This window comes from Python bivittatus, unplaced genomic scaffold (assembly GCF_059951505.1).
Source record: "Python bivittatus isolate LINGU-HERP-01145 unplaced genomic scaffold, Pbiv_v1 ctg000960_np1212, whole genome shotgun sequence".
NCBI classification, from domain to species: domain Eukaryota; kingdom Metazoa; phylum Chordata; class Lepidosauria; order Squamata; family Pythonidae; genus Python; species Python bivittatus.
This window is the reverse complement of record NW_028277124.1, coordinates 2,225,242-2,240,584: the sequence shown is the minus strand read 5'-3', so window position 1 is coordinate 2,240,584 and position 15,343 is coordinate 2,225,242. Positions and strand designations below refer to the sequence as shown.

Sequence of the window (15,343 nt, the reverse complement as noted above, 5' to 3'; positions counted from 1 at the left end):
GTTAGTTTTGGGCATGGAACTGGAGAGCGGAAGAATTGGATGCTGGCGGATTGCAACATTTGTGGCCTTGGATTGGAATGGAAGGGAGAAGAAGCAGAAGAATAAATAGTGGTTCCTCCATAGAAATTGGAGGATGATCCAAACACACAAAAAAGAACAAGTGGTATGACATTGAATAGAGGTGCCTGTGCAAGGTAGAAAAAGGGGTGGAGATCCTTGGTTGGTGGTGGTGATGGTGGCGATGTTACAGCCTCTGGGCACAAATCTCTGATACGGCAAATGTCCTTAAAGATTGAGGAGTTGGGAAAGGGAAGAGCAAGAGACGAACAAACGGAGGAACAAATAAGAGATCCAGGTAAAACTGATGTGCCTTGAATGAAGAGGCCAGAGGGCAAACCTGACCGGAGCTGGGACAGCAGGGACTGTTGAGTTGGAAGGAAAAGCAGGCACTACAAACAAGTCTCTGCTGGTGGCTGCTGGGCTGGCCATCCATGGCTGCTCTAATGGACTGGTGGAGAAGGGCAACTTGGGAAAAGTTGCAATTCTCTATATGAGAGGCAGGCAGGGCAGGAATAAGCCTCACCTTAAATCAGAATGTGGGCCCTCCTTCATCAAAGGGCCATAGTGGGACTAGAGTACTGGGGGGAAAGTCTCGAGAGTGTGCACTGGGTAAAGTGATGGGGGTGATAGATGAATATAATAATGATTGATTATCTCAAGGGATACTTTGAATGGAAGCTCTATTTGAGACAGTATGGGAGGTTCTAGGAAGCTTCAGGGGTGTGTGGATGCTGAGAAGCAAATTCCCACAGTGCCAGGTAGAGGAGGGTAACAGCTGGGAGACATTGAGCTAGCTTTTCCAGAAGGGAAATCTGCAGTTTGGTGCAGGTCTTTGCTTCTAGCTCATCTGCTTCAGTCCTGGGTTCAAGAGGCCTAGATCACTAGTGTTGTGGCCAAAACCTGGCTCACTTAAAACAACCAAATCACTTTGAAGATACAACAGAAATTTATTAAGCATGCAAACAACTACAGTGTACATTGAGTTCCCAGCAAAGCATTGGCAACTTGCTGAGTAGCCCTGAGCAAAAGCAGGCCCACAGCTTATATACCTTTGGCCTACTACATTTCAGAGATAAGCGAAAAGATAGAGACAGTGTAAATTACAGCATAATGTTGGAGTGTTTTAGATAAATCTGTTTGGATGATATTCTCATTATTTGTCCCTTCCTACTAGGTCAGCATGCAAGCTATACTATGTTTCAGTGGATATAAACAATTTAGTTTACTGGCCCACTGGTTCCTGGCTGATTCTTCCCCCTGTCGCCACTCAGGGTCAATTCAGCTTACTGTGAACGTTTTCTTACAAGGGCACTGTAAGCAGTTCACATGGGAGGGGGATCTCATAGGTTTGGTATAGTGAATACAGTTTATGTGTGTGTGTGTGGTGGTACCTTTTACCACCACAAGTAGCCTCGGACTGCTATTGGAGAATGGCAGGTCCATTCATGTTCTGGTAGATGACCATGCGGACTTTGGAGCAAATGATGTGTGATCTGAAGATGGAGGACATTGTGACCAGTTTTTTCCTTGTCAAATGTTGCTGGCATGTTTGACCTCTGGAAGAATGGGAGACTGATTAAACCATCCACCCCAAGCATCTGATGGCCTTGCGAGCTTTCTGAGGATCCTTGGGGACTTCTCCACTGATCAGGCAAATAGTTCCACCATGCACCTTGCCAAGCTCTGGAATACAAAAACAAGAACTTTGGATTATGTTACTTGTCTCTGGGTGCTGATCCCAAAAAATCACTTGGTTTATTCTGGAAGATGAAACTATAGTAGAGATGCATACAGTGACAGTGGTGGAAGACAAATGCTCAATGTTACCAAACGTAGGTATGTAACCAAATCAGATTTGTTTTAGCCAGCAAAGTTATGAAACCAAGTTCAGGAGTATTTGGTGGCAGTAATAGTAGCAAGGAGTACTCTCTGCACTTACTATTTCTGCAGACTCTTGTCCATCAGTTCTGTTCAGGAGAATTTGCACACTTGGTGGGCAGAAACATTATCCTGCAGGCCACTAAATGCATTTGTCGGATTTTTTGTGGATAAGATTGTCAACATTTACTCTGTGTTGGATGCCTGTTGGCTAGAGCCTAGTGAGTGGTCTGGGGCAACATCTTGTAAGTCATCTGGGTGGGATTCCTTTGAACTTGTCTGCTGAAATTAGATAGGCCTTTCTGCATTATGACTCTGTTACACGTGGTCTGGAACTATGCCCCATCAACATCTTCGGACAGCTAGGAGAGGTGTAGCTGGATTTAAGAGCAATCAATGCCTCTAAGGGTGAGAATAGAATAGAATAGAATAGAATAGAATAGAATAGAATAGAATAGAATAGAATAGAATAGAATAGAATAGAATAGAATAGAACTTTATTGTCATTCCACTATACACTATACACCAAATACATAATAAAATGAAATTCCATTGCAATTGGCTTACAATTAATATTGTATTAATATTAATATCCACCTCGAAGAAGGCACCTCTTAGATGATTTGTTGATGGTCATGGGGAGAGCACTAGATGACCCTCTGGCTGCTTCAGGGTGGGTTACCAAAGGCTGAACTCTCTCCCCTGTGTTTTTTAAATATCTACGTATATGAAACTACCACAGAAGGTCATCTGTTGGTTTGGAATGAGGTGTATAAGTATACAGATAACACTTTTATGTATCACTACCACAGGGGATGGCAGAAATTCAGTGGAGATCAATACTCAATGTCTGGAGGCTGTGAGGAGGGATTGGATGGGAAAAATAAGCATAAAGTGAATCATGCAAGATTGAGCTGCTGTGTGTATCTAAACAGTCTTGCATTCTGGATGGAGCTTCTATCCTTTTGAAAAAGTAGGTGTACTTGAAGGTTCTACTGGATTCATGGTTTCTATTCTAGCAGTAGTAAAGGCTGCAGCCAGGAGAGTCTTTGCCCAGCTTCTTTGGGTACACTAGTTTCAGCTCTTCTTGGACTGTGAGCTCTTACCACAGTGACTCATGCCCTTATCACCATGCACATATGCACTCTCCATAAGGTTGCCTTTGGAGATGATCCAGAAACCACAGGGGACTGGAATGCAGTTGCCTGACTAACTGCAAAGGTAAGCTGTTTCAGTAGCATAAAACATTTATACCGCAGTCACTACATTGGCTATCAGCAGGTTTCTGGTTGCATTTCAAAGTGTTCATGTTAACCTGTAACACCTTGCATGGCTCAATTCCTATTTACCATCAGGAGTTTGTCTCTGGCTATGATCAGCTTGCCCTGTGCAATCATCCCAAGAGAGAATGCTGAGAGTCAAAGGTCTTAAAGGTCAACAAGTGGGGGCCCAGAAGCAGACCTTCTTGATGGGGGAACAGCTTATCCCCAAGATATGTTTGGCCCCCATCCTGCTGTCTTTTTGGAAAGTTTTAAAAATTGTTCTGTTTCAAGAGGCATTGAGCATTATGTGATGCTGTTAGCTTTTTTTGTTGGGTATTATTGTTAGTTGCAGTTTTTAGTTTTGGTAATGATTTTATTGGTATGTTTTGTTTTTATTTTGGTTTTTTAAACAATTTTATTAAAAACTACAACTACAACAATAAAAAACTAATACAAAGTAAAAAAGAAAAAATAGAAGGTGCAGAAAAGAAAAAGGAAATAGAAAAGAAACAGAAAAGAAAGAAAAACTAAGAATTTAGTAAAGAACAAGAAAAGAAATATATAAGGAAATGACTCCCCTTCATCACAAGTATAAACAATTTAAGTAACTTATCACCTTCTGTTAAAATACAACAAATGATCTCTTCTTCCCATATCCCATCTTTTATCTATAAACATCTCCTTAAAAACCTTATCATTTCAGTCCTGATCATCCAAAGTCCATTAAGGGTTACCAAAGATTATCTATCTATCTATCTATCTATCTATCTATCTATCTGTCTGTCTGTCTGTCTGTCTGTCTGTCTGTCTGTCTGTCTGTCTATCTATCTATCTATCTATCTATCTATCTATCTATCTATACACACACACACACACACTTATATTTGTTATTATTTTATTGATTTATATTGATTTATATTGATTTATTTTATATTATTGTTATTATAAATTTATTTATTTTAACTTTGATCAAATAAATCAACTTTATATTCCTTCCTTTTACTTTTAACAATCTTGATCTTTAGTCCCTTCAAATAATGTCCTAACACTTGATTTCTTTTCATGTTTTCTTCATCATCATATTTATTTCAGTCATTGACCAATAAAAATACATACAATAAAACGGACAATATTATCCCTTTCATCAATAACTATTAGCAACCATTTGTGGGCAAAGCTTACACATTATATAGCAAAATTTTGCTACTTTTAAAGAAATAAATTTATCTTGATTATTTAACAAATAATGCAAGTAAAAATTATCAGAATGCCTGGGGAGGTTTCATGTTTTCTTTGTCTCTTCTCACAAAATTCTTCAAATCTTTAACAAGCCTCTTTTGTAAATCCCATAGAGGAAGATTATCCAAGTCACTCTTGGTTTGTTATATGTATATCCCTTTTCATTATTAAGACATCAGCCAGTTTCTTTTGTATGTCCAACATAACATCTTTTTCCATATCATTCTTGTAACTTGTCATTTTTAAATCCACTTTCAGATCAGTATCTTGTCCGGTAAAACTTGTTCCTTTTCCATACCATCTTTTAAACACAGTCTATCTATAGAGGTGGACACTCTTAAAATTAACTTCTGAGTCCATTGTTCAAAAATATCCTTCAGTATGTCGAATGTTAAAATATTTTGCTCCATTCTGTATTAGTAAGTCAAATTTAAGTGTTCTTCTCCTTTAATTGTAATCTTTAGTTCCTTTTAGTTCCATTTAGTGTCCAACCTTCAACGTCCTATCATTGTTTTTTTAAAGAATTCAAAACAAAAGTATTTTCCCATGGGAAGGATTCTTATAATTAATTCCAAAATTGTATTTCAAATTTATCTGGACCCTTAGTCTGTTTGTAACTTTCTAAAATCAAATAGTTAATAACCCTTTTGCTGTTTATTCCAGAAAAAAAAATTAAGTCCTTAAATTTGTATTTAAATCTTGTTTCACTAAGGATTGAAGAAAACTCACCTGGTGCTATAAAATGTGTCAAACCAAAGATTCCTCATAGCTGAAAAGCAATTAACAAGCAATACCCAAAAGTGATTAGAAAAGGAAGTATGTGAACCCAGTGTTCTTTTGAAAGGGGCCAACTGCGGCTTCAGCGAGATAGCTATTCCCTCATCTCCCAGAGCTCTAAACCCACCAGAGACCATTGCCTTGCAGTCTTCTCATGAGGAGCAACTGTCTGGAGTGCTTGTGGGCAATCTCGAGTCCTCTCTTTGCCAGAGAGGAATTACGAAGAGACAGTCTACTCGCCGGTTCGTCATTCCACTACGGTTGTGAGCTCTACTTTTAGTGGAGCTGTCTTCAGTTCACCATTTCTTCCCTGGAAGTCCTGTTTTGTTTTTATTTTGTGATGTAAACCACCTGGAGTCCTTGTGATATGGGTAGTTGAATGAAAGAATGAATGAATGAATGAATGAATGAATCATTTACAGATAGTTACATTACTGTATATCTGAGCAGAGTTTAGCTTAAATCTTAAGTATTATCTAGTCAAAGGTTAAATTTCAAACTCATAGACTGATTTTGTGGTTATCAGTAACATTGGTAGGATCTCTTGATCAAAGGAAGTTGCAAGATCTATTCCAGGTCTTTCTTTAAAAAAGCAGCCATTTGATTCAGAGAAAAATTCCAGTGGACTGGAGGAAAGGATTCAGTTGTTCTGAGACTTCTCTTACTGTGGTAGAAGGCAGAAGTGTTAACTTTTTAAATGCTTGAGTAATTCTTACTTTTAAAAAATGGCCTGCATTCATTACCAGCAGCAGTTATGGATGGTGTCTGATGCTAGACTGTCTTAGTATCCTACGTAGATCAGCTTACATCATGGAAGAAAGCAGCTAGTAATGTCTTCCTTGCCGACACTTGACTGTGATTCTGGAATCAGTAAGGGAGGATTTAGTTGCCTTTCCATTATGCTGGGACACTTTGCCCTTCTTAAAGTGAGTCTGGTCTGTGTTTAATCCAAAAGCCACGTTCAAATGTGTTAAATTTGTTAATCATAGAAAGGGTTCCTTATCTGATGTCAAACATGCAGTGGTAGAATAAGTATTGCAGTAGGAATTCAAACATACTTGCCTCTTTGTGGGATATTTCCAGTGTAGAGCTGAAAATTTGATCAGCTTCAATACTTTTCCTTGGCATAGCCGTTTCAATATTATTTCCATTGTAAGCAAATATATGTTTTAAGAACGTTCTCATATCAAACTGGAGGGATAAGCTGTACCCACTAGTAGAAGAAATTTTTACTTTTCCTGTTCAGTCCCAGGGATCTCTAGTTAAATCTTTTCATGCAGAGATCTTGGAGGCTCATGGTCAACCAAAGTAGATAGCAGAACTATTAAGGTGTGATTCTGTGCCAGGCTCATTTATCAGATTGATTATAAAACAATCTGACTCAACTTTTATGCCTAGCTGTGAGGTTGTCTGTGTGTTTCAGAAATGAATAGAAGCAGGGGTGGTATATCATAGCCGATATGCCAGAATATTAATTAATTAGTATATTTCAAGGCGTTTGATTTGTGTTCAGTATCCTGTTAAAAATTATTGAACTGCTTGTTCAGTTTGTATTTAGGATTGGTTTTCCTATTTATTCAGTCTTTCTAGTTTTCACCTATAATATGTGACTAAACAAATGGCTTTTTCCAGGCCAAGGCTAGCAAGTGGTTTCTATTAAAATCATAAAATGCTGAAAGAGATCGAAGGAGAACACACAATCCTTATGTCAGTGCCGGGGGGAAAACTGTCAGATGTCTTTTCCAAGAATCTTTTTGGAAAGAGAAAGAAGAACAAAATGGTATCACAGAACAAAGAAAATGGACTAGGAACTTCTGTTGTAAACATACACTGGTACAGGAGCATTTTGTATTATATATATAATTTAAGAGTCCACTTGTGTATAATTTAACTTTACTTATTTTTCAGAGATTGGTTTGACTCTCAGCTAGACGACAGAGCTCAGATTAATCCCTCCCCAATAATGACTTAATATTGCATTAATTGAACAAAAATCATGTCCATCTCCAAACCCCAGCAACTTTCTTCTCTAAGACCTCTTATTTTCCTTGTTCAAAGTGATGTTCTAAACATGAATAGTGCTTATGATTCCAAGTTCAATAACTTACTGAGGTTAGAGTTGCTCATGTGAAGCAGTCATAGAACAAAACACACTTTAAAAAATCACCCTGCAAGGGGACAGTAAAAATCTATTTATGAAATGGAGATGGGATATCGAAGCAACAACTGCAAGAAGCTCTGAAAGGATGGTGAATTTTTAGAGTTTTCACTGATGTCACAACTAACGTCTGAAATTCTATATGAACATTCTTTAAATAGCCCTTTCTTTCATCATATTGGCAAATTGAGAAGTTGAATACATATCACTGAATGTTATTAAAGCTTCATGTGAATCTTTCTGATGTATAAAGGGAATGTGACTAAACAAGTAACACCAATATCTGGTATTCCTTTTATTTTATGAAAAAAGTCAATTAATATGTGAAAAAATAATTGCCCCCCTGTTCAATCAAATCAATTGAAGGGACAATAGGACCTGTTGTGTTAGTATTTTACTAAACAGGGCTGATTTGGGCCAGCCTGCCCTAAATACAGTGGTACCTCGGGTTATGAACGCCTCTGTTAATGAACTTTTCAGGTTACAACCAGCTCCGGCTGCAAAAATTTACCTTGGTTTGCGAACTCCGCCTCGGGATACGAACAGGATACACGGCCATTTCCCCTCCCGTGACATGGTCCGTGGCCATTTTTCTGCCCCTGACACCTGGTCCGCGGCCATTTTTCCGCCCCTGACACGTGGTCCGCGGCCGTTTTCCGCCCCTGACACGTGGTCCGTGGCCATTTTTCCGCCCCTGACACGTGGTCCGCGGCCATTTTCCGCCCCTGACACGTGGTCGTAGGGAGGGGGACTCTCCCTCCAAGCAATAGCCGCCTCCCTGTCCTCCACGCCAGAACAGATTAACGGTAATTACATTGAACCTTATGGGGAAATTTCCTTCGGGTTGCAACCAATTCGGGGTGCGACCAGAGTCACAGAACGAATTAAATTCGTAACCCGAGGTTCCACTGTAAATCTCACAGATTTCATCTCTCTTCATTACCAAACCAATTCTAGAGGCATATCACGTCCCCCCTTAATTTTTTGACGTCATTGATGCCTATCAATATGGAAAAGATTACAAATCCATTTCTGATTTGAAATGAAGATTTGCAACAATACAGGTGGTCCTTGATTCAAGACTGCCCTGTTTAGCAACTGTTCAAAGTTATGATGGGACTGAAAAAGTAACTATACGATCGGTCCTCACACAACCATTGCAGCATCCTTGTGGTCATGACTGAAATTTGGGCACTTTGGAACCAGTGGGTGTTTATGACCATCACAGCATCCCACAGTCATGCAATCACCATTTGTGTGCTTTACACAAGCAGAGTAAATGGAGAAGCCAGCAGTAAAATTACCAGTTGTGGCCATGTGATGTCTCACCTAACGACTGTGGATGATTCGCTTAATGACTGGAGTGGAACTGACGTAAGTCTGGCACAGTCATGTGTTGTTTCACTTAACAACTGTGCCACTTAGTGATAGAGTTGCCAGTCCCAATTGTGGTTGTTAAGCAAAGACTACCTGTAGTGAATCTTCCCAAGAGTGGCTGCCATAACAAAATCACTAAGAAGACAGCTTAACATTATCCAGGAAATCATAAAGAATACCAGAACAATACTGAGGATCTTCATGCCTCTCTCACCTTGGCATAATCAGTGTTTATGATTCCACTGTTAGAAAAGCTGAGTAAACATGGGGGAGCAAGGGGGAAGTTATGGTTCATTAAGAACACTGATGCTTGTCTCAAGTTTGCCAAAAAGCACTTGACTGACCCTCCAGATTTCTAGAGGAATGTTCTATAGACTTAACAGTCAAAAGTGGAACTTTTTGGGATACATGGAAATCAAATATTCCACCAGTGTCTGGTGGAAACAAAATACTGCTTTTCACAATAAGAACTTCATGCCAACTGTCAAATATAGCCATATGGTTATCTCATGGTTTTGAGGATGCTTTGTTGAATCAGGATCTAGCTGACTTGTCATTATTCAAGGAGGCAAGGATTCGATTTTGCATCTCCAGGAGAAACTGCAAGTCAGCTGAAATTGAGGTGCAAGGGAGTCATGCAGCAAGAAATAATTCCACAGATACAAGCAAGTCCATAAGAGAATGAAGAACAAGGACACTGTTTTAGAATGGCCAAGTCAAAGGAATGAGACAGAACCTGAAACAAGCAATTCATGTTAGAAAACTGTCAAAAGATTCTTGAGTTGAAGCAGTTCACCATGAAGGAATGAACCAGATTCCTACAAAGTGATATGAGAGAGTGATAATGAAATATTTGGTTGCAGTTATTGCAGCTAAACATGGTGAAAGTAGCTGTTGAATCTAAGGGTGCATACAGGTAGTCCTCGTTTAGCGACTGCCTCGTTTAGCAACTGTTTGCAATTACAACAGTGATGAAAAAGTAACTTTATGGCCAATCCTCACATTTATGTCCTTCGCAGGTCTTTAAAGCAAAAGAAAGTGGAAGATCATAAGATCATAAGCACACTTGCAGTTTCACTTAGCAATTGTTTCACTTAATAATTGATTTGCTAGTCCCAATTGTGATTGCTAAATGAGGACTACCTGTATGTTCATATTTGTTTCATCTTTTTTTCAACTAATAACAAATGCAAGGCTTAATCCATGACTTTAAAGATCATCTACAAGGTTGGGCAGTGAGTATATACATGTAGGTGCATGCAGGTGTGCATACACCTACATGTGTACACACATATGTGAACAAATCCATACAGATCGTGGGAGGTGGAGAATATTGAATCTTTTCTTCATCCTAGCAGGAGAAGATTGTGTTCCTTCACTATTAATCTATTTAATTGAGTAGAATAAACAATAGATTTGAGAGTAGGATTAATATGGGAGAGTTATAATGCTTTTTATAATGTTCTCCCAGTGATCTCAATCTCTTCCAAGGTTGCCTCCTTGCTATTGTCTCAGCAACTTTGGGATTGTTTGGAATAAAATTTAAGCCCTCGTCAGCAGTCGTGGTTGCTGTCTTGGTGCATTTAGTAGTGATGTTGGAACAATTATCATTTCCCCATAACCTAGTTATGGATAAACTAAACTGGACCTCTGAGGGCTCTGCAAGCAAATCCTTGAATATATACAGTCTCTGTGTTGTCCACGTGGCATGCCTTTTTAACATGGATAAAGATACAGGGACACCTGTGGATTACTTCTTACACATTAGTCATCACAACAGAATTTTAACGAGGAGGAAGAAAAATATAAATCTTCTTGTGCAAAACATGTAAGTGAAGCAAAGGGTGTCTTCCGTATCCCTAAAATTTAATTATCTGAAAATGTAAAAGTTAATGTTCAGTGTTTTTGGCTGCCTCCAAGGAGCGTATGCAGGTGCGCGCACAACAAATGCCCAGTATTAGATGAAGACTCCTAATACACCAGTAGGCTTGTAATTCTTGCTTGTTCTTGATTCATTTCTTATATAATGAACTTACCACTCTAGAAGTTCATCCACAGGAAGTTGAACAAGTAAAAACTGATAGAGTCTGGCACGTATGCAGTCAAATCCAGTTTGGAAATATATATAGTTTGCTGTGTGGTATACTTACATACATAAAAAAAAAAAGTTCTAAAACTGTATGCTAAAATGCAGAAAAGAAACAGTACTGTATTACTTCCTCCTTCCATTGGGTATTTGTTCTGTGTTCCTATCCACTGATTTCTCTCAAAGCTACAGTTGTACAATGCATTTGGTAATGAGCCTGGGAGCTGTTGTAACCTCGTGGACAACTTTTGCTTCCTACTTCAGTATAATCCAAAAAGTAGCACATGGTTTCTATCCCACTGAGGGAAGAAGAGGAAAAAGGGAGTTCCTTGGCTTTTGCCTTCAACAGAGATTATTTACCGCTGTAGCCATGATGGTGACTATGTTGTTTGCTGTCTGGCCGCTGTTCACTTTGTGTAGTCTTTTCTTGGAGAATCAAACTCTAAACACAGAAGAAAGCCTAGGACAGCTTTTGCCCACCAAACCCACATGTGGTTTGACATACAAAAGAAAACCAGGAGGCTCCCTGTTCCCCCAAAGAGTGCTGATCAGATGAGCCCTTTTTATGTTCTTATGAACACTTTGCTGAATTTTTACAAGGGTATTTGTAAAAAGAGAATCACCACGTAGTAGTTAGTTAGGTTTTCTCTATTTTATTAATAAAACAGATTTTTGCAACAATTTATTAAAAATTTATTTTCATGCAGTATAAGGGGTATACAAGAAATTCTCCAAATTCTCTCGTTCTTCCTCTCTGTTGCTTCTTAAAAAATAATTCTTACTGGTCCAGTCTGGGTCGAAGCATTTGTGCACTAACGTTGTTGGAAAATGCCATTGGGGCATAGCCTCATCATAGTTTTTTACAGGACATTTTTGCTGCAGGATATAAAAAAACCCCAGAAACATTAAATAGATATAGTCATTTTATGGGTCTTATTTTCTGCAGGAAATTAAAAAAGAAAAGAAAAGAAAACTTGTGGGAGAAACTACAGTTGCATTTTAGACAAAGAATGTAGTGCGTGATTTAAACCTAAGAAACAGCACACAGTCAGTATTCACAAAGAGTTACAGACACACACTCACCGCCAAGAGTCCAATACTTTTGATTTTTTTTTTGTTTTGTTTCCTGCTATGTTGGAATAATATCTTCTACAGAAATGTTTGTGTATACATTATATACAGTATTATTGTCCTTTTTTGAAAAGTAATATTTATTTGTATTAAATAAAGTCCTGATGAAGTTTATTCATACATTAAGAGAATACTGTTAACATACATACATGCACGCGCACAAGTGCGTGCACGCATGTGCACACCCACAGTCACACCAGACAACACCTTCAGTGGTTAGTGCTCAAATGGAGTAATGTGTTCTACTTCCTTTATGGTAAATTTACTCACTGTGGTTCTAACCCTTCCAGATCCCCTCCTGACTTCTCCGTGACATGTACTCAGGCAGCATTTCTGTGATACCTCCAGGGGATTAAGATTCATGGGAAATATAATCAGGCAGGTAGGATCAGAGGCATCGGGAGTGACTCGGTTGGCATGTCTCTTTCTTGTGCAGATACTAAATGCTATTCTGGGGACATTTGTGGAACAGATTCATTCCTGTGGTGTGGGAACAGAAAGTGCAATAGAAATAGACTACCTCTTCTCCACCGTACCGTCTTTTACGAGCTTTAATTAATATATCATTTTGAAACGGTTCCAGTTCCAATGGTGAGCGGTGCAGTTTGGCAAACTGGTATTGGTTATAGTGTAAGAATGGTGTTTAAGGAAAATGAAAGTGATATTACAGGTTTGGTTTGGTTTTTCATGTCTGGCTAATAGCTCAGGGTAATAGGTCCAGTGTCAGTTTTTTTGCTGTTCTTATAGCAATACAAAATATTCTGAATCAATATGATACTGGGATGAAGGAAGAACAGGGTTTTTTTGGGGGGGGGGTTATTTTGTCTGTCTTCTGCCCACAACCAGGCTCTGAAGTGTGCTTCTGTGCCTTTCACATGGTCGGCACATCCTTATTCGCAGCACACTTTGGGATTCAAGCGTGCTCAAGATACTGACGGACTGTGTGATTTATGCCTTCCCAAACAATCCATATTTTTTAACTGGTGGAACTATACAGTATGTCAGATGACACAAGCAGCTCCATCAATTAAAAACAAAACCAACAAACCTAGAGACATGAAAAAGCATAGACCGAAGCTTTCACTTGAACATCCTAGGATGCAGTAAGGCAAGGGCAATTTTAGCCCTTGCATCTAGGCCCTTCCCATGTTGAACGCACAACCTGCAGCAGTGAAGGAATTGTGGCCCAGAACTACGGAGCAATTGGAAGTCCACACGGTGTGGCATCTCTCATGTGTTTAGCCAGGAAGGAAATGCATCTCCTGAAGTTCTCCATGCCATGTAATGGTAAAGGGTGCAGGTGCCTCTCTTTGGATTATGCATGCCCAAATAATCTTAATCCTAGCAACATGTCCTAGAACCACTAGGATACAAGCAGCACATATGTGGATCAAATCTTAAAAGTAAGTTATGGAAGCCCACTTCATTTGAGTTCTCTCATGTTGCTTTCTAATTAATAGCAGATTCAGTTGATCCCAGGGGGGAAATAGATTAAATCTATTCTCTCAGGTGGAATCCACAAGAGAGGGAAAAAAAATGCTTTGCTTCAAATTACACCGCATTTGGGTTTTTGTCTTTTTTTTTTTAATTCAAAGCCCAAAGGGTGTTTTGCCCAATATTGGCAAACGTGGTTCAGCCTATCTTATTCTCAATGACCGCTGTTTCTCACACACACAGATGTGAAGCAAAGGTGGTGTCTGTATGATCTCTGCTTCTGCAGAATTCAACTGCAGCCGCAAAGTGTGGTGCCTAAGGGCCCTACCACTTTGCTCCTCTGCTCAGTTAACTGTACTATTAATTATGCTGTGGTTTAAATCAAGCAAACTTCGGGAGAAAAAAATCCACCCTGTGACATTAAGATTTCAGTAGCAATCCTCAGCCTTAAGCACTGTCAGACCCAGTTTTCTGCTATTTGCAGAAGGTCGCCCCAGGATTCAACCAAGCACAATGTCTTAACAGGAGGAAGAGATCACTCTCAAGACTTGGAGTGCCTGCTGTAGCCGCTCTAAGATTTGTTTCCCCCTAAAGCATTTTCTGCCCCAAGCGTGCCTTGAGAGGAGTGAAGCTGGACTGTGTGCAAGTCTCAGTGATGCTGGAACTATTTCTAAAAGTTTCCTCTTTCTCACTGAATGTAGTCCCAGAAATTAAGGTCAGCCCAACGAGCTCAGGTCTCCAGAAGCTGAACACAATCCCTGATATACAAATGGTATACATTTCAGTTAATACAGCACTCTTGATGAGATGTTTCTTTTCTTCTTCTCATGTTTCCACATTTTCAGTAGCAATATAAAGCTTAGTGATGCTGCAGTGGGGTCTGTTGTCTTTTTTTTTTTTTTTTGGTCAAGTTTAGATTTCTTAGCCACCTTACCTCCTATAGAAATTCGGGAAGAAACATGGTTTTGGTGACTTTCTTTGTGAAGAAATAAAAACGTCCACAAATAAGGCTACAGATCAACCTTTGCCTAACCTCTCCGCTTCACATGCTTTTTCCCAGCAGCGGAGCTGGCCCTCCCTTGATAATGGCCTTATAGCACTAGTTTCTCTGTGGTAAGAGTAAGGATATGTAGAAGGCAAGAGTTCGACACAAGACGTTCAGTCCAGCCATTGAGTACCAAAAGCAGTTCAGAGAGCTCTGATGTCCTCCTACAGGCCAGAGACCATCACGCGAAAAGATGGTGGCACATGTCTGTGCCGTGGACTGGCACTGGGGCTGACACATGGACTGGCACAGCTGGCATCAACCCCTCCGATTGATGGCAAATAAGCGTGATGAAGAATGGGCAGCTGTAAGGAGAGTCGACGCTGTATGCTGTGAAGATACAAAGTGGACAGATAAACTGGAAGAACATTTAGCCAGGTGTTCAAAAGAGGGCTGCTAGCAAAGGGCCCTTTGCCTGGGGATGCATTCACTGGGAGTTATACTAGAACCTCAGGAAATGCTGTAGCTGGTCTGGCAAACCCTGGACAATGAGCAGAACCCCCTCCTAAGTGCTGTTCTTTCTTTCCTTAGTAACTCATTCTGTGGATTTTACAACCTCTGCTTTGTGTTTCTCTTTTATTCATTTACGGAATATAAACAGTACTTACCCAATATATTAATACTAGGGAAGGGATGTTATAATACAGCAGAGATACCCATACATGAACATAAGCATTTCAGATCTCTAGAGGGGGATCAACACTGTTAATAAAGCCCCAAATTAGAAAAAAAAAATGCAAGCAATCATCATAAATGCCAATGCATTCAAATGTTAAAAATTTCCCCAAATTATCAATTACTAGTTTGTCTCAAATGATTTTTCTTAAAACGTATTTTGTATAATCAATATGCAGTTTTAAAAGTAAGGTACTTTTAATTATGGTGAACATCTAGCA

The 15,343-nt window shown here is 39.4% G+C and overlaps 1 protein-coding gene across 1 annotated transcript in view; it reads right to left on the bottom strand.

Moving 5' to 3' along the window:
- Window positions 1-11,172: 11,172 nt before the first annotated feature.
- Window positions 11,173-15,343, bottom strand: part of GABBR2 (gamma-aminobutyric acid type B receptor subunit 2) — a 312,210-nt gene continuing 308,039 nt past the window's right edge. The window contains exon 19 of the mRNA XM_088131472.1: window positions 11,173-14,777. Within this exon, the coding sequence (XP_087987598.1) occupies window positions 14,612-14,777 (166 nt within the window). The 3' untranslated portion in view covers window positions 11,173-14,611. The remainder of the gene's footprint in view (window positions 14,778-15,343) is intronic.